This window comes from Symphalangus syndactylus, chromosome 11 (genome assembly GCF_028878055.3).
Source record: "Symphalangus syndactylus isolate Jambi chromosome 11, NHGRI_mSymSyn1-v2.1_pri, whole genome shotgun sequence".
Lineage (NCBI taxonomy): Eukaryota > Metazoa > Chordata > Mammalia > Primates > Hylobatidae > Symphalangus > Symphalangus syndactylus.
In genome coordinates this window covers 126,570,032-126,587,638 of record NC_072433.2, presented here as the reverse complement: position 1 = coordinate 126,587,638, position 17,607 = coordinate 126,570,032, and the positions used below count along the sequence as shown (strand labels likewise).

The following is a 17,607-nucleotide window of genomic DNA, read 5'->3' as shown; positions in this document are numbered from 1 at the left end:
TACCTTTGTAGATGTTATGACTTAGTGGCCAGAATAGGGGGAGGGTCCTGGGAGCTGGTGGGTGAGGGGGGTTGGAGAATGACTCTGCCATGTGTTAGGCTAGCACCTTAGGAGAGCTCAGAGGAAGCAGAACCAAGATTAGCCAACAAGGACTCAAGGAAGGGCCTGGATAAGATCCCAAGAAGATTTCAAGCGTCAGAGGCCAGGTGGAGGTGGAAGAGGTTGAGACCAAGAGGAGGAGGGCAGCCAGTGGTAGAGCGATGACTCGCGCTGGGCTGGAGCTGACCAAGGCTTGGTTTGGGTGGCTGTCAGCTGCCTGGTGCAAGCAGTTCTGGGTGCCCTCCAGCCTCAGGAAGTGCCCGAGAGCCCACAGGCCAGGCCAAAGGCCTCCAAGCCTCTCTGACCCCACGTGAAGACCCCTGACTTCAGAGGCCAGGTTCTTCCTAGCAGGTTCTGAGCACATTTCTGATTTCCTAACAGGTGGCACTCGGAGACACATGTGTGGAGGCTGCAGCATTCCAGGCTGCTGTGTCAGAGAAAATCCCCACAGCTCTGCCAGGCGAGGGTGGCCCGGAGCAGCTCCTCCAGCTGGCCAAGGCCGTGTCCTCTGTGCTGAACCGAGAGCACGACAACCAGGGATCAGGACAGTCGCTGAGCGTGGACGTCAGACAGAAGGTGCCTGTGGGAAGCTGGGGGGCTCCTTTCATTCCCTTCCTCTGGGTCCCCAGGGTCTACATGTGGCCATTTTGGCTGTGGATCAAGGTTCATGGATCAGGGGAGAAGCCTGTGGTGTCTCCCATGCAGCTGACACCACCTCCCTCTCTGGTCTTTTGGGTGAGTGACATAAAGTGAAGAAAATGCCTTCTTCCTTGGTAACCTGCTTTCTTGGCTGGCCCTCATGGAGGCACAGGCCTCTGGGATGGGGGGAGTTTAGAAGGCATCACCGCCTCCCTTTCACATTTCAGATGACAAGGCAGAGCCCCAGAGGAGAAAGGGGACTGTCCTCAGTCATATGGGTAGCGGTTTGGAGTTGGACCACAGATGGTGTCCCAGCTTTGTCACTTACCATTTGCATTGTCACGGGCCAGGGTCCGAACCTCCCTAAGCCTCCATTTCCCCATATGGAAAAGAGGAATGAGAATACTAGTCTCCTCATACGATTGTGGTAAGAGTTAAATAAGAATTACAATCACTGCAACTAAAAAACTGGATAAGATCGCCAACATTCAACCAGTTTTAATCTACAAAAATGGCCATTCCGTGTGTTACAACCTAGTATGATAAACTATTGCAGAACATATGATTGTGTCCACTCCCAGTGCGTGCCACATGAGTTTGTGTTTGTGTGTGTGCATGCACACACACACACACACACACACACACACACACGCCCCTCTGTGGGCACGGAGAAGAGAAGAAAGACTTCTCTTGGCTCCCTGAAAGGTTTGCAGGAAAGTACTGAGTGTGGTGCTGGAGGCCCGGTAGGTGCTTAATACAGGAAGGAGGCTTGTCATTGTGGTCGCTTACAGAGAGAAACTAACATGTATCAAGCACCTGCTATGAGCTGCCGGGCCCCGAATTAGGGCTTCATGAATCTGTAATCCCCACTACAACCCTGGGAGGTAAATGGTGAGGCCTCTGTCTATGTTACAGCAGAGGAAACAGAGGGTAAGAGAATCAGAGGTGCCTGCCTGGGTCCCTATGTCTGGTAAGTGGTGAAACCGGGGTTCAAACCCAGGTTAGAGGTTCCCCCTCCGCCTCCAGCCCTCTTACCCCAGACCTTTGTTCCACATTCCCTACCCCATTCCCCCTGCCACATACATACACATTAACTCTCACACATACATACACACACTTTCACACACACTCTCATGCTCACACACATACATATGTACACTCACACATGTTTGCACACACACACAAACACATTCACACACTCCCACTCACACACACTAACACACATGCTCACACCCTTATACACAAATGCATGCTCACACACTCATATTGATACATGCTCATACACATACACTGACAGATGCTCACACGGTCACACACACTCACATATACACACATACACATCCACACACAAACTGACATGCTCACACACATACACTGACATGCTCTCACACATTCATACACACGCATACTCACACCCACACACAATTATGCTTTCACACATACACACACATACATACACACACACACGCAATTTCACACACACACAGCTCTCATTCTTGGTCACATTCACTCTGAGAAGTACCAATGGTAAGCTTCCCCTGGGCATCCTGTGGTCCCCAAGCACACAGACCACACAGCCTAACCCAAGGTCTCCCCATGAAATGCCCGGGGACTGGCACAAGACAGATGTCAAAGTGTCACTGGGCAGCTGAGAAGAAGTTAACAAGGGCTTTGTTGAGAGAAGTGTGTGCAGGGCTTAGGGAACAAACTAGACAGCGTGCAGGACCCCAGGGGCCTGGCCTGCCGTTAGCAGGATCCAGGGAGCGGCTGCTCACAGAGGGACTCTCTGGTAGGGGCTGTGGCTTTTGAAGAACGAGGCAGCCAACCCCCGGTGACCTGGCCGGGGGCATCGGCAGAATGACCCCTCCCAGCTCTCTCTCCTCCTGCCCTCTCGTCCCCTGCTGGTCTCCTGCTGGGTGAATCCATTGGCCAGAGGGTCCAGAGCCAGTGACATCTCCACCCAGGGTAGATGACAAGCGGTGGGGTTAGGGCCTGCAGAAGCAAATGTGAGATTACCCATTATCTGGGTTTCCCTTCTGGAACATTCTGCAAAGAGTCTCCTGCCACAATGACCTATTCTTTCCTCCACTCAAGACACAGCCGGGATGGAGGCCTGGCTGCCCCTGGAGTGGATGGCAGATGCGCTCATATTTGGAAGCTTTGGGAAAGCCTGTCAGGCTGAGCTAGGTGTGAGCAACAGGCCACGGTGTCTCTGCCCCATCAAAAGTGGCTGCTGCTTAAATCTAAGTCATTATTAAAATTAAATAAAGTTACAAATGAAAGTTCTACTGGGCAGTGCTGTAATGATGTTCTTAGTTTTTCTCTGCTCCTACCAAGGCCCCCCACCAGCCTCTCATTAGTGCTTTGTAGTGTAGAAAGCCCTTGACCCTGAAGCCTGTGGCCTGGCCCAAGGCAGGAGTGTCGGGCTGGGTAGGGGGGCCCTTGTCCCCACTGCTGCAAAGGCACACAGGGACCCCAAGCCTCCGGTGAGACCTCCCATCCATGCCGGGCCAACAGTCATCCAGTTTCTGAATTTCATGCCATTCTGGTCACAGGTGCCACGCTGAGACACAATTTATTTTCAAATAGTGCCAAATTCTACAGATTCGATTTGAAGATTTGGAGAAAGCTTGAGACATCCTATATATGTTTGCTAGGGCTGCTGTTACAAATGACCACAAAGATCGTGGCTTAACACAACACACATTTATTCACTTTGTAGTTCTGGAGGCCAGAAGTTTAAAATGGGGTCCACCGGGCCAAAATTAAGGTGTCAGCAGAGCTGCAAACCTGGAGGCTCCAGGGGAGAAGCCATTCCTTGCCTTTTCTGGGTTCTAGAGGCCGCCTGCACTCCTTGACTCCTATCTTCGAAGCCAGCCACGCAGCATCTCCAAAGCCCTCCCCTCTCCCTCTCTCTCTCCCCACCCTTACCTTATCCTCTTTCCCTCTCTTTCTCTTCCCCCTATCCCTGCCTCCATCACCCATGTCCTGTTCTGATTAACGTTCCTGCCTCCCTCTTAGAAGGATCGTGTGATGATGTTGGTCCCACCTGTTCATCTGGGATAATCTCTCCATCTCAGAATCCTTAACTTAATTGCTTCTCCAAAATGACTTAGCCAAAGTGCCTTTTGCCACATTCAGTAACATATCCACAGGTTTCAGGGATGTGAATGTGGGCATCTTGAGGGGGCTGTTATCTGCCTAATCACACATCATACAAGGCAGACAGAGGTCTGCAGCGCTCTAGAAACCCCCAGTGAGGCCAGGTGTGGTGGCTCATGCCTATAATCCCTGCACTTTGGGAGGCTGAGACCGGCGAATCACTTGAGGTCAGAAGTTCAAGACCAGCCTGGCCAACATGGCAAAACCCTGTCTCTACTAAAAATACAAAAAATTAGCTGGACATGGTGGTGCACACCTGTAATCCCATCTACTCAGGAGGCTGAGGCCTGAGAATCTCTTGAACCCAGGAGGCGGAGGTTGCAGTGAGTTGAGATCATGCCACTGTACTCCAGCCTGGGTGACAGAGCAAGACTCTGACTCAAAAAAAAAAAAAAAGAAAAAGAAAAAGAACCCCCTAATAAGCATGGTCACGCCTGACCCTGTATCTTCCTGGCACTACTTCATGGAGCCACGGAATTACATTTCCTCTCCCTGCCTTTCTCTCCCTTGTCAAGGTCAGAGAGCATGTGCTGGGGTCGCTGTCTGCAGTCACCGCCAGCTTGAAGGACATGCAGAGGGTGCAGGAGCTGGCTGAGGTGCTGAGAGAGGTGACCTGCCGTAGTAAGGAACTCACACCCTCGGCCCAGGTGAGTAGCTCCCATCTACTGAGGCTATCATGGGACATGCTCCTTCATGGCAGGTGGATGATCAGCATAGGTTGAAGGGGTCCCTTGGCCACAGGGCTCTCCTGGGGCTGCCAAGACCTCTGCCATCTTCTTTCCAGGGGTCCTGCATGGGCGATTCATGGGAAGGTGCCCCTCTTGCAGCCCGTGTATCTCACGCTGGGTGAGAGGGCCTGTTTGCCCAGAATCTCACTCCTGCATTTGCTGGTGAGCAAGTTGAGGGAGTAACTGAATCTCATTAATATTTGAGTGGCTAAATGTGAGTCCAGACACTGCTACTGACTGCCCATGTTCTCAACTTCAGTGCATACCAGCCTGACATCCGGCTGCCAGCTCCTGCCCTTCCTTATCCTTCTGGGGGTCTTCTCTGACCCTCAGAGCCTACTCTACCTGCCCATATGGCTGTGAATTCATGCAGTGTTCAGCGACTAATGGAGCTGGTGTATAAATACCCCAGCTCCCTCACCCCTCTTGTTGGATAATCCCAAGCAGAGTGAATCCCAGGAAATAGGCTTGATCACACTCCTCTACTGGCTTCCACCCTTCCCTGTCTCACACCCCCTACTCCCCACAAGTGTTTCTTGGGATCATGTCCAAATAAATAACTTGCTCTCAAATCTTTGCTCCGGGATCTGCTTTTTGGAGAACTCAAATTAAAACACCATGTTCCCAGGGTTCTGACAGCCAAGGGTTAAAAAAGAAGCCATGGGCCAGCTGCGGTGGCTGACGTCTGTAATCCCAGCATTTTGGGAGGTAGAGGCAGGAGGATCGCTTGAGGCCAGGAGTTTGAGACCAGCCTGGGCAACATAGTGAGACCTCATCCCTTCAAAAACAAAACAAAGGCCGGGCACGGTGGCTCACGCCTGTAATTCCAGCACTTTGGGAGGCTGAGGCAGGTGGATTGCCTGAGGTCAGGAGCTTGAGACCAGCCTGGCCAACATGGTGAAGCCCCATTTCTACTAAAAATACAAACATTAGCTGGGCATGGTGGTGTGCACCTGTAGTCCCAGCTACTCGGGAGGCTGAGGCAAGAGAATTGCTTCAACCCGGGAGGTGGAGGTTGCAGTGAGCCGAGATCATGCCACTGCACTCCAGCCTGGGTGGTAGAGAGAGACTCCATCTGAAAAAACGAACAAACAAACAAAAACAAAGCAAAACAAAATTGGTTGGGCATCATGGTGCACACCTGTAGTCCTAGCTACTTGCGAGGTTGACATGGAAGGATCAATTGAGCCCAGAAGGTCAAGGCTGCAGTGAGCCATGATTGTGCCACTACACTCCAGCATGGCAGACAGAGCAAACCCTATGAAAAAAATAACAATAAACAGAAGCCCTAAAAACAGGGAAAGTGGTCCAGCACAGTGGCTCATGCCTGTAATCCCAGCACTTTGGGAACCTGAGGCAGTAGGATCATTTGATCCCTAGAGTTCAAGCCCAGTCTGTGAACTGTGAAACATAGGGAAACCACATCTTTATTTAAAAAAAAAAAAAAAAAAAGCCTAAATACTGGCATATACCTGTAGTCCCAGCTACTCAGGAGGCTGAGGCATAAGGATCACTTGAGCCTAGGAGTTCGAGGTTACAGCGAGCCATGCTTGCGCTACTGCACTCCAGCCTGGGCAACAGAGTAAGAATCTGTCTCAAAAACAAACAAACAAAAAAACAGAAGAGAAGAGAACTGTCCTGGCTTTGCCCCACCCACTCTGGTAGGAGGTTGTGCCCCTAAAATCTTCCAGACTAAAGCCAGCAAGGCTGGTCTTGATTCTGGGGCTTATTCTTGATATGACACTTCACATTTACACATCCATTAGCTAATCCATCTATTTACATGCATATACACTGTATATACATGGACCTGTACACATCCTCCACTCTATCCTTCTATCCATTCTTGCATGCATTAATTTCACCATTCATTTAACAAATGCTTCCTGAATGTCAAGTATGCACCAGGTAACGTGCAACTCATTGAGAATTCAGTAGCAAATCAGGTAGACATGGCATCTGCCATTACGGTCCTTCCAGACTACTGAGACAGCCAGACATTAGACAAATAATTTCAAAAATACATATAAAACTACAAAATTTGAATACGTACTGAATCCACCCACCCACCTACGCAACCATCCACCTATTCATTCATCTACCATCCACCCATCTATTCATCCATCATTCATCCATCCTCCATCCATTTATCTTCCACCCATTCATCCATCCACCTGTCATCCATCCATCTATCCACCCACTTATCCATCCTTCATTCTCCATCCATCTACCCACCCACCGTTCATCCATCCACCCACCATCCACCCACCCATCCATCCATCCATTCATCACCCATTCATCCTCCATCCACCCATTCATTCATTCATCCTCCATCCATCCATTTTCCACCCATCCACCTATCATCCATACATCCATTTATCCATCTGCCTATCCATCCTTCATTTATCCATCCATCCATCCATCTGTCCCCTAGTCACTGAATGTTCCTGAAGACCTACTATATGCTGGGCACTGTGCAGGGCATTCTGGTAAGGATTCAGAGGCAGACCAGGCTACTCTCCTGAAGGATCTCAGAGGACGGTAAGGTGGGAGGACCTGGTCTCAAGCCAGAGATACAGGGAGCTTGTGTGCCAGGTCTAGCCCAGCTCTTTCCTGGCTTGTTCCCCTCCTTGCTTCCCTTGTCCCTTGAATGACACAGGAATGGTCTATCTTAAGCAGAGGCTCACACTGCTTTTCCTTATTTGGTTGAACCCAGTGGGAGGCCAGCTTGGCTCTACAGCATGCCAGTAAGGCCCTGTTGACAGTGAGTGCCAAGGCCCTCCCTGAGGACCAGAGGTGCCAGGCAGCCACCAGGGACCTGTTTCAGGCTGTGGGCAGTGTGCTGGAAGCTTCCCTGAGCAACAGACCAGAAGAGCCTGCGGAGGCCAGCGGCAGCCAGGTGGGTGTCCAGGCCAGATGGAGACCTCACACACACTGAATGCTTAGTCACATCAGCTTTTCTAGGTGGAGCTTTCCCCCCATCTTGCCGATGAGGAAACTGAGGCACAGAGGCTAAGGTGTTGCCCTGGGAGCTGGAAGAAAATTTCCAGAGGGCGTGCCAGGCGCGATGGCTCACGCCTGTAATCCCAGCACTTTGGGAGGCCGAGGAGGGCAGATCACCTGAGGTCAGGAGTTTGAGACCAGCCTCAACATGGAGAAACCCCATCTCTACTGAAAATACAAAATTAGCTGGGCGTGATGGCTGGCACCTGTAATCCCAGCTACTTGGGAGGCTGAGGCAGGAGAATTGCTTGAACTCGGGAGGCGGAGGTTGCAGTGAGCCGAGATCACGCCATCGCACTCTAGCCTGGGCAATAAGAGCGAAACTCTGTCTTAAAAAAAAAAAAAATAAAAATAAAATTTCTACAGAGCAGGGCTTCTGGGAGGCAGTGTGGGGTGGTGAGCAAATCACAGGCTCTGGAATGAGACAGCCTGAGTTTGAATCCTGCCTCTGTCGCTTAGGAGGGTTGTGACCTGGGCAAGTTACAGAGCTTACCTAAGCCTCATTTCCTCATGTGTAAATCAAGGCACTCTGCCTCGTCCCAAATAAGCCGCCAACTGGAGAGATCATATGGACCCCCTAGCAGGTCTGGGTAAACTTGTGGCTCATTTTACCAACAACACAGAAGAGAGGCAGCTGCCCAGAGTAAGAATAGGTGTAGCACTGTCTCACGTGGCCCTAGCATCCTGGTGGGGACATAGCCTTCTAGATGGCATCATGACAGAGCCACAAAACCCATTTCTTGCTGTTACACAGTTCTTTATCACATGGGGCCATCACCTCTATTCAGGAAGAACTGAAAGACACACAACACGCAAAGATGCGTGGATGCACACACACACATGCTCAGACACACTCAGTCTCCACAAACACACTCACACACGAAAACACATGGCCACACTCACACTCATGTGCAAGCTCACACACACACTGAGAGGCCCTCATACACACACAGCCTCAAGCATACACTTTTGCACACAGTTAGATGCAGATTTACACACACACATCTTCACACAGGGCCATGCAGTCACATGCACTCACATACTCACGGACTCTCACATATGGTTGCACACTCCATAATCATGCAATCACCTATGCACACTCACACACTCAAACACTGTACCCACCCACATGCTCAGGACCACACTCACATTCACTCACACATACACACGCTCAAACACTGACATTCACATGCAGTGACGTCACCTTCACACTGTGTGTTCATATGTGTGTGCACATGCACACATACACACACACACAGGATCTGTGCCCCAATAGGAATTATGTGCAAACATCCAGCCCTTCCTGGGTCCCCGCACCAGCCGTGGTGTCAGGATGCATCTCATCTGGGGGTTGGGACGGGTGGGGCGCAGATTCGAAGCCCAGGTGACCTGGTGAAATGGCCTCGCTCTCAGCTGTCCATTTCCCCTGGAACAAGCCGTAGGGTGCTGGCAGATGTCAGCAGCCCAGACAGCCACATTGTCTCACAGGTCAGCACACGGGCTCTGTAGCCATATGCTTTGCTGTGAGTCCTGGCTCTTCCCCTTATCAATTTGTGACCTCCCACAGTCTCCTACCCTCTCTGTGCCTCCATCCCCCATCTGTCCAATGGGGCTAGTGAAGTCCCTGCCACACTGAGTTACTGTGAGGATGGAATGGGCTCACAGAAGCCAGTCTGGAAGCTTTATGAGTACTGCTCTTGGGCCACCTCCGAGGCAGTCTTTCTCCCTCCTCTCTGTCCTCTCCCGATCCCTCCTGAAGGTCCCACATTGGCCTAGTTACAGTAACCAAAGATGGTGTGCATCAGCAGGTCCATAGCAACATCCTCCTGCCTCCTTTTCCAGATTGTCACAGTGCCGCAGCTGCTTGGAGTCATGGAGCATGTGCAGACCGCCCTCCTGCTGGGAAAACTGCCGGGGAGCCTTCCAGCCATGCTGGCCACCCACTCCATCTCTGTGTACACAAACAGGTACAAACCAGCTGCACCACGGGTCCCCAAGAAAGCTCATCCCCTAACCTGGTTCATTGCACAGCCGCACTCCAAAACCTGTGCTAGGCAGAGCTCAGGAGACCAGCCTTGGAGCTAGAGAAGTGATGGGACCTAGAGCTGGGAAGGGCTTTCCACCGAGAGAAGGTCCCCTTGTTACCATGTTGAGTGTTTGCACAGCACAGGAAGGGAGGCATGGAGTGCCAAGCCCAGTGTTAGATCCACCTGAAGGAGTCCTGAGAGACGGTCACATGGCAGCTGTGCAGGCAACGGGAATGAATGAATAGGACCAACCTGCTGTTAGCCATGCCCTGTGTGTGTCTGGCCGGCCACCGCTCCTTGGGCCTGCAGGGACTCAAGATCCACTTACCTTGGGCGCGCGTGCATGCACACACACACACACGCGCACACACACACACACACGGCTCATCTCTCATACCTTCCATTCCTCCACCTGACAAGCAGGAGCCGGAAAATGCTGCTGGCAACACTGGGACCCCCTGCCCCAAGACTCGGTTCCTCCTGCCAGGGTTTCCCTCTTAGATCTCAGAGACAGTTTCCCAAAGCAGTATCCTGATTAGAGGAACGATCTAAATTGGGGTCCCCAACATGATCAGAAAGGGGCAAGGTCAAACGCCAGAAAAGATGGGGTTGGGTCAAGACATGACGTCAGAGATCAACGTAGGAAGCGGAGATAACCCTGGAGAAAAACCTGCATCCAAGCTCATTTATTCATTCAATGAAAATACTGATGGGCTACCTGTTATATGTCTACAGGCGCTGCTGTAGACATTGGGGGTACAGCAGTAAACGAGGCTGGCAAAGCCCCACCCTCATGGAGCCTCCAGTCTAGCTGCCTCTTGTGCTGCTTCTGCTGAAACAAGCATGCTGAACCACCTATAGGGATCAAAACACACCCCCACTCTGATGGTGAAGCTGGGCTCCCAGTAGTGCAGGAGGTGTGGGGTCTCCCTCGAACACTGACTTTCTCCTCCCTCCCCTGCCACCTCTGTTCTCACCTTGTGGACAGAATACAACCCCGGAGCTGGCAAGGCTCCTCCCTGCGCACTGATGCCGCAGACTCTGCAACCTTCACGCTGCCCGCTACCTCCTCCCTCGGCTCTCTGGAGGCCAGCCAGGAGCCTGTGGATATAAAGGTAATAACAGTAGTAGCGTCCTTGGAGACAGCCTTTACAGTTTGCAGAGCACTTTCACGTGCTTTTGCTCATTTGTGTTTAGTATCATGATGCCCACTGTACCGGTGAGGTTCAATGATTTTCCCAAAGCCACAAGTAAGTGGCTCTGCTGGGCTTCAGACTCAGACCTCTGGGCTCCGAGATTCACCCTCTTTCCACTGTGTTGCAAAATTTCTCCAGCAGCGTTGATTCAGGTAGTCACTGGAAATAAAGCTCTTCCAGCTTAGTGTCATAACTTCGAAATGGCCAACCCAGGCTCTTTTCCATCCACAAATTAAAGCACATCTGACTGTGTACTCCCTGAGCTCTAATGAAAGCAAACGTCTTTCTCTTAAAGACTTACTGGCTTTTGGGGAAGACAGACTTGGATGGGGAGGCCGAGGAGGGTGGATCACCTGAGGCCAGGAGTGCGAGACCAGCCTGGCCAACATGGTGAAACCCCATCTCTACTAAAAATACAAAATTAGCCGGGCATGGTGGTGCACACCTGTAATCCCAGCTACTCAGGAGGCTGAGGCAGGGGAATCGCTTGAACCTGGAAGGCAGAGGTTGCAGTGAGCAGAGATTGTGCCATTACACTCCAGCCTGGGTGACAGAGCGAGACTCTGTGTCAAACAAACAAACAAACAAACAAAAGAGTTGGATGGTTTTACATTCCAGTCATTGCTCAGCCAAAGTAAATCTGATATGGATCCTCTAGGGCAAGCTCTCTGCGGCCTCAGCCCCGAGGCTGGAAACATGCCAGGGGAAGCAGCAGCAGTGGAAGGTTGGCCCCACCCGCCCCACACACCAGGGCTACTGCTCCTTGAGTCTTAGGACCTTGTGTTTCACCCTCTACCTCCTCGGGGGCCTTGGCCAACACTCCTTATTCTTGCTTTCAGATGATGAGTTTCCCAAAGAGCCCCTTTGCAGCCCGAAGCCACTTTGACGTCAGCGGGACTGTCGGTGGCCTCCGTGTGACCAGCCCTAGTGGTCAGCTCATACCTGTGAAGAATCTGTCGCAGAATATCGAGGTAGAAGTTTGGGGTGCCTTCAAAAGTCAGGGGGGCCCAGGCTGGAGTTCAGTGGCATGATCTCAGCTCACTGCAACCACTGCCTCCAGGGCTCAAGCGATCCTCCCACCTTAGCCTCCCAAGTAGCTGGGACAACAGGTGCAAGCCACCACACCCAGTTGATTTTTTTTTTTAAGTTTTGGTAGCAACAAGTCCTCACTATATTGCCCAGGCTGGTCTTAAACTCCTGGGCTCAAGCAATCTTCCCACCTTGGCCTCCCAAAGTGCCAGGATTACACGTGTGAGCCACTGCACCTGGCCACATTTCTGTCTTTTTTTTTTTTTTTTTTTTTTTTGAGACGGAGTTTTGCTCTTGTTGCCCAGATTAGAGTGCAATGGCGAGATCTCGGCTCACTGCAACCTCTGCCTCCTGGGTTCGAGTGATTCTCCTGCCTCAGCCTCCCGAGTAGCTGGATTACAGGCAACCACCACCATGCCCAGCTAATTTTTTGTATTTTTAGTAGAGATGGGGTTTCACCATGTTGGTCAGGCTGGTCTTGAACTCCTGACTTCAGGTGATCCACCTGCCTCGGCCTCCCAGGGCGCTGGGATTACAGGCGTGAGCCACCACGCCCGGCCTCTGTTTTCTTTTTCAACTTGGTTGAAATTGAAAGTTGGCCAATTATTTTTTTTAAAAATTGTTAAAGAAGAGAATCATTCAAAATGATCCTTAGCAGCCGGTCGTGGTAGTTCACACCTGTAATCCCAGCGCTTTGAGCCATCAAGGTGGGAGGATCACTAGAGGCCAGGAGTCCAAGACCAGCCTCGGCAACAATGTGAGACACCATCTGTACAAAAAATACAAAAATTAGTCAGGTATGATGGCATGCACCTATGGTCCTAGCTACTCAGGAGGCTGAGGCAGAAGGATTGCTTAAGCCCAGGAGGTCGAGGCTGCAGGGAACCAAGATTGGTTTAAAAAAGTACAGCAACAGGCCGGGCGCACTGGTGCATGCCTGTAATCCCAGAACTTTGGGAGGCTGAGGCGGGTGGATCACGAGGTCAGGAGATCAAGACCATCCTGGCCAACATGGTGAAACCCCGTCTCTACTAAAAAAAATACAAAAATTAGCTGAGTGTGGTGGTGTGCACCTGTAATCCCAGCTACTTGGGAGGCTGAGGCTGGAGAATCGCTTGAACTTGGGAGGCAGAGGTTGCAGTGAGCTGAGATTGCACCGTTGCACTCCAGCCTGGGCAACAGAGCAAGACTCCATCTCAAAAAAATAAATAAATAAAAAATAAAATAAAATGTCCAATTAGATTTTCTTTAAAGTTAAACAAAAACATAAACATATCGTGGTGCAATATAAATTCATTTTTTTCAAAATTTTAATGATTTTATTCTTGTCTTCTACAATTTTCTCATCAATGCCTAATTCAGTAACAATTTTTAGTGATGTCTATGTTCTCATCCCTGGAGTCTGTGAATATGTCACCTTAAATGCAAAAGAGAGTTCAGGTGTGGTAGCTCACACCTGTAAACCCAGCGCTTTGGGAGGCTAAAGTGGGAGAATCACATGAGCCCGGGACTTCAAGGTTATAGAGAGCTGTGGTCGTGCCGTTGCATTCCAGCCTGGGTAACAGAGCCAGGCCCTGTCTAAAAACAAAAATACAACAAAATTGCAAAAGGGATTTTGCAGATGTGCTTGAGTCTTGCCCATCCTGAGCTGGGGAGATTATCCTGGGTTATCTGTGGGCTCCGTGTCATCCCAGAGGTCCTTATAAAAGGGAGGCAGAAAGGGAGGTGACTCCAGAAGACAAAAAGGTGACTTGATGACAGAAGCAAGAGGCTGGAGTAATGCGAGGAAGGGGCCATGAGCCAAGGAATGCAGGCGGCCACCAGAAGCCAAAAAAGGCAGGGAAGTGGGTTCTCCCCTAGCCCTGGGAAACTGATTTTGCACTTCCAGCCTTTAGAACTGTAAGGTAACAACTGTATATTGGCTTAAGCTTCCCATGGTGGTTATTTGTGATAGAAGCCATAGGAAACTAATACAATGAGCAAAGCCCGGCCTGGATTTCTGTTCCCAGGTGCTCAGGCCACACAGCTCTGCACAGCAGTCCTGATGCCCAGGGGCTGGCATTGCCTTCCTGGCACACCTTCAACACGATTGTTTCTGATCACAGATCCTGCTGCCCCGGCGTTCACAAGGACACAGCCAGCCAACCACGTTGAACCTGAGCAGCCCTGAAGCTTTGTGGGTGAATGTGACTTCAGGGGCGGCAACCTTGGGGATACAGCTGCACTGGAGACCGGACATCGCACCCACGCTTAGCCTGGGCTATGGCTACCAACCCAACAAGAGCAGCTACGATGCTCAAACTCACCTCGTACCGATGGCGGCTCCAGGTAGGCCTGTGACCATTTCCTGAGCTGCTGCCTGGGGTATGATCAGCTTCACTTGGAAATCAGAAGCGATAGGAAGAAAAGCAAAGAGAAAAACCACTCCACACATTCAGTGGCTTATTTTTTATTGGTGTTACTATTTGCCAACATTAGGTGAGCACTTACTATATGCCCCGAGGAAGTTTACAAGCTCATATAGGACTGACCTCATTGCAATCCTCATGACAACCCTTGGCACGGGGAACTATTGAAATTTCCACTTTCAGCCAGGTGTGGTGGCTCACCCCTATAATCCTAGCACTTTGGTAGGCCGAGCCAGGCAGATTACTTGAGGTCGGGAGTTCAAGACCAGCCTGGCCAACATGGCGAAACCCCACATCTACTGAAAATACAAAAAGTAGCTGGGCGAGATGGCGCACACCTGTAATCCCAGGTACTCAGGAGGCTGAGGCACAAGAATAGCTTGAACCCAGGAGGCAGAGGTTGCAGTGAGCTGAGATCACACCACTGCACTCCAGCCTGGATGACAAAGTGAGACTCCGTCACAAAAAAAAAAAAAAACTCTACTTTCCAGATAAGAGCAAAGAGGTTAAGGAAAAGGAACTGGTCTGAGATTATACAGCCAATAAGGAGCAGAATCTGTGTTTCAGCACTTGTCTGTCTGACTCAGTCGTGCACCCTGATTGGGGACTGCCCTTTCTTCTATGCTCCTGGTCTCAGGAGGAGAGAGTGCTCCTAGGACATCACGGGTGGGGGAAAACCAGCAGGGTCTGCTTCCCTGCCAAGTGGCCTCAGTCACCCTCTCCCATGATCTTAACGCCCATCTCAAAGAGGCTTCAGGCTGACCTGGAACCCCCTTTCCTACAGATGAGCTGCCCACGTGGATCCTGAGCCCACAGGACCCGCGTTTTGGAGAAGGGGTCTACTATTTGACTGTGGTCCCTGAGTCTGACCTGGAGCCAGCCCCCGGCAGGGACCTCACAGTTGGCATCACCACCTTCCTGTCTCACTGTGTGTTCTGGGATGAGGTCCAGGAGACTTGGGACGACTCAGGGTGCCAGGTAGGGAGAGCGAAGTGAAGGAGATGAGGCGGTTTGGTGGGCTGTGCGCAGCTCAGGTAGGGTCCCCTTTTGGTTCCTCTGGCACAGCATCTTGAGCCTCTCCATGGGGCCTTTGCTGTTCCTGGTGCCTGGGATACCCGCCTCATCCTTGCTCCAGTCTAAGCATTGCTTCCTCGAGAAAACTGTTCTTAACTCCCTAAGTCAGATTTCCTATTGTGAACCCCCAGAGCACACACATCCAGAGCATCCAACCCCAGAGCTCCTCCTCCATAGCACTAAGCAGAGGGGTCATTTCACCTCTACGCATGAGATCATTTAAATGACATCTGTCTCCCTCCGTGCACTGGGAGCCCCCAGTGTGACAGCAACAATGTGCTTTCTTCACCACTGAGAACAAATGGTCATTGACCTAGGCGACGAATGACTCAGGAATCCCTGCTGCCTCTAGATTGTTAAGGGAGGCCAAGGTGTCATTTCCAAGAGAATGAACTCATAGCTCAGCCCTTAGTTCTGTGCCAGGTGCAGGGCTCCATGCTTTGCTTGCAGCAGCTCATCAAATCTGCACAATCATCTCCAAGATAGCTGTGACTCTCATTTTACAGGGGACAAAAGAAAGGCTCAGGAAACTCAACTGACTTGTCCCAAATCTTACATGTAGGGCCAGGCGCGGTGACTCAAGCCTATAATCCCAGCACTTTGGGAGGCCGAGGCGGGTGGATCACTTTAGGTCAGGAGTTCAAGAGCAGCCTGGCCAACATGGTGAAACCCCATTTCTACTAAAAATACAGAAATTAGCCAGGTGTGGCAGTGGGCACCTGTAGTCCCAGCTGCTCAGGAGGCTGAGGCAGGAGAATCGCTTGAACCTGGGAGGTGGAGGTTGCGGTGAGCCTAGATGATGCCACTGCATTCCAGCCTGGGCAACAGAGCAAGACTCTGTCTCAAACAAACAAACAAACAAACCATCCTCTTTACCCACCAGATGGCCCTAGGGGGTGACTGCGTGCTCCCGGGGGATTGGGGGTGGCCATGCAGGTGTGAAGCACAGGCACAGATGGCAGCCCCTGCCCTAGTTCACTCCAGTCCCCTTTCTGCCCAGCTATGTTGTCCTGCACCACAAGGCACTACCTGACCAAGTGCCATCACACCTTCCTGGTGCCGAGATGCCAGCTTAGAACTCAAAGCTGTGTCCTTCTCTTTTTCTTCCTGTGGTTCCCCCAGGTTATTTTGCTTTTCGGCATAAGCTGACCAACTGTCCCAGCTTGCCTGGAACTGAAGGAGCTCCTGGGACTCAGGACTTTCCGTTTGAAAAGCAGGAAAGGCCCCGGCAAACTGGGATGTGTTAGTCACACCAGCGTTCTCTCAGCACATAGCCTGTTGCTGGATGTAGAATTAGCACCCCACAAATATTTGTCCTGTGAATGATAATCAGGTGGACCACAGGAGTGAATGCCGAATTTGTGATCACGGTTGCCTATAGGGGATGAGGGACAAAGGATATCTCAAATTTACTTGCAATATATATGTATTTTTTGAGACGGGGTCTCACCCTGTCGCCTGTGCTGGAGTACAGTGGCATGATCTCAGTTCATTGCAACTTCTGCCTCTGGGGTTCAAGCAATTCTTGTGTTTCAGCCTCCCAAGAAGCTCGGATTGCAGACGTGAACCACATTGTGGTGCATGCCTGCAATCCCAGCACTTTGGGAGGCTGAGGCAGGCAGATCACTTGAGATCAGCCTGTTTGAGACCAGCCTGGCCGACATGGTGAAACCCCATCTCTACCAAAAATACCAAAATTAACCGGGTGTGATGGTGCATGCCTGTAATCTCAGCTTCTTGGGGGGCAGAGGCATGAGAATTGCTTCAACTCAGTAGGCAGAGGTTACAGCAGTGAGCAGAGATTGTGTCACTGCACTCCAGCCTGGGCGACAGAGTGAGATCCTATCTCAGAAGAAGAAAAAAAAAAAGGGAAAGCAGACTGGCAACATATACACAGTTGTCACTGAGAATGATGGATACAAAAATATTATAAATAATATTATCTGCATATTTTAATTAAATAAAAAATATTGGCCGAGCGCAGTGGCTCACTCCTGTAATCCCAGCACTTTAGGAGGCTGAGGCGGGTGGATCACGAGGTCAGCAGATTGAGACCATCCTGGCCAACATGGTGAAACCCTGTCTCCACTAAAAATACAAAAAAAATTAGCTGGGTGTGGTGGTGCATGCCTGTAGTCCCAGTTACTTAGGAGGCTGAGACAGGAGAATTGCTTGAACCCGGGAGGTGGAGATTGCAGTGAGCCGAGATCTTGCCACTACACTCCAGCCTGGTGACAGCAGC

General features: G+C 51.0%; 1 protein-coding gene across 1 annotated transcript in view; it reads left to right on the top strand.

The window, feature by feature from the left end:
* Positions 1-17,607, top strand: part of LOC129493461 (polycystin-1-like protein 2) — a 123,718-nt gene that overhangs the window by 46,860 nt on the left and 59,251 nt on the right. Inside the window, 8 exon segments of the mRNA XM_055299679.2 lie at positions 481-675; positions 4,416-4,547; positions 7,345-7,527; positions 9,474-9,598; positions 10,647-10,773; positions 11,694-11,825; positions 13,989-14,211; positions 15,076-15,269. Coding sequence (XP_055155654.1) covers positions 481-675; positions 4,416-4,547; positions 7,345-7,527; positions 9,474-9,598; positions 10,647-10,773; positions 11,694-11,825; positions 13,989-14,211; positions 15,076-15,269 — 1,311 coding nt within the window.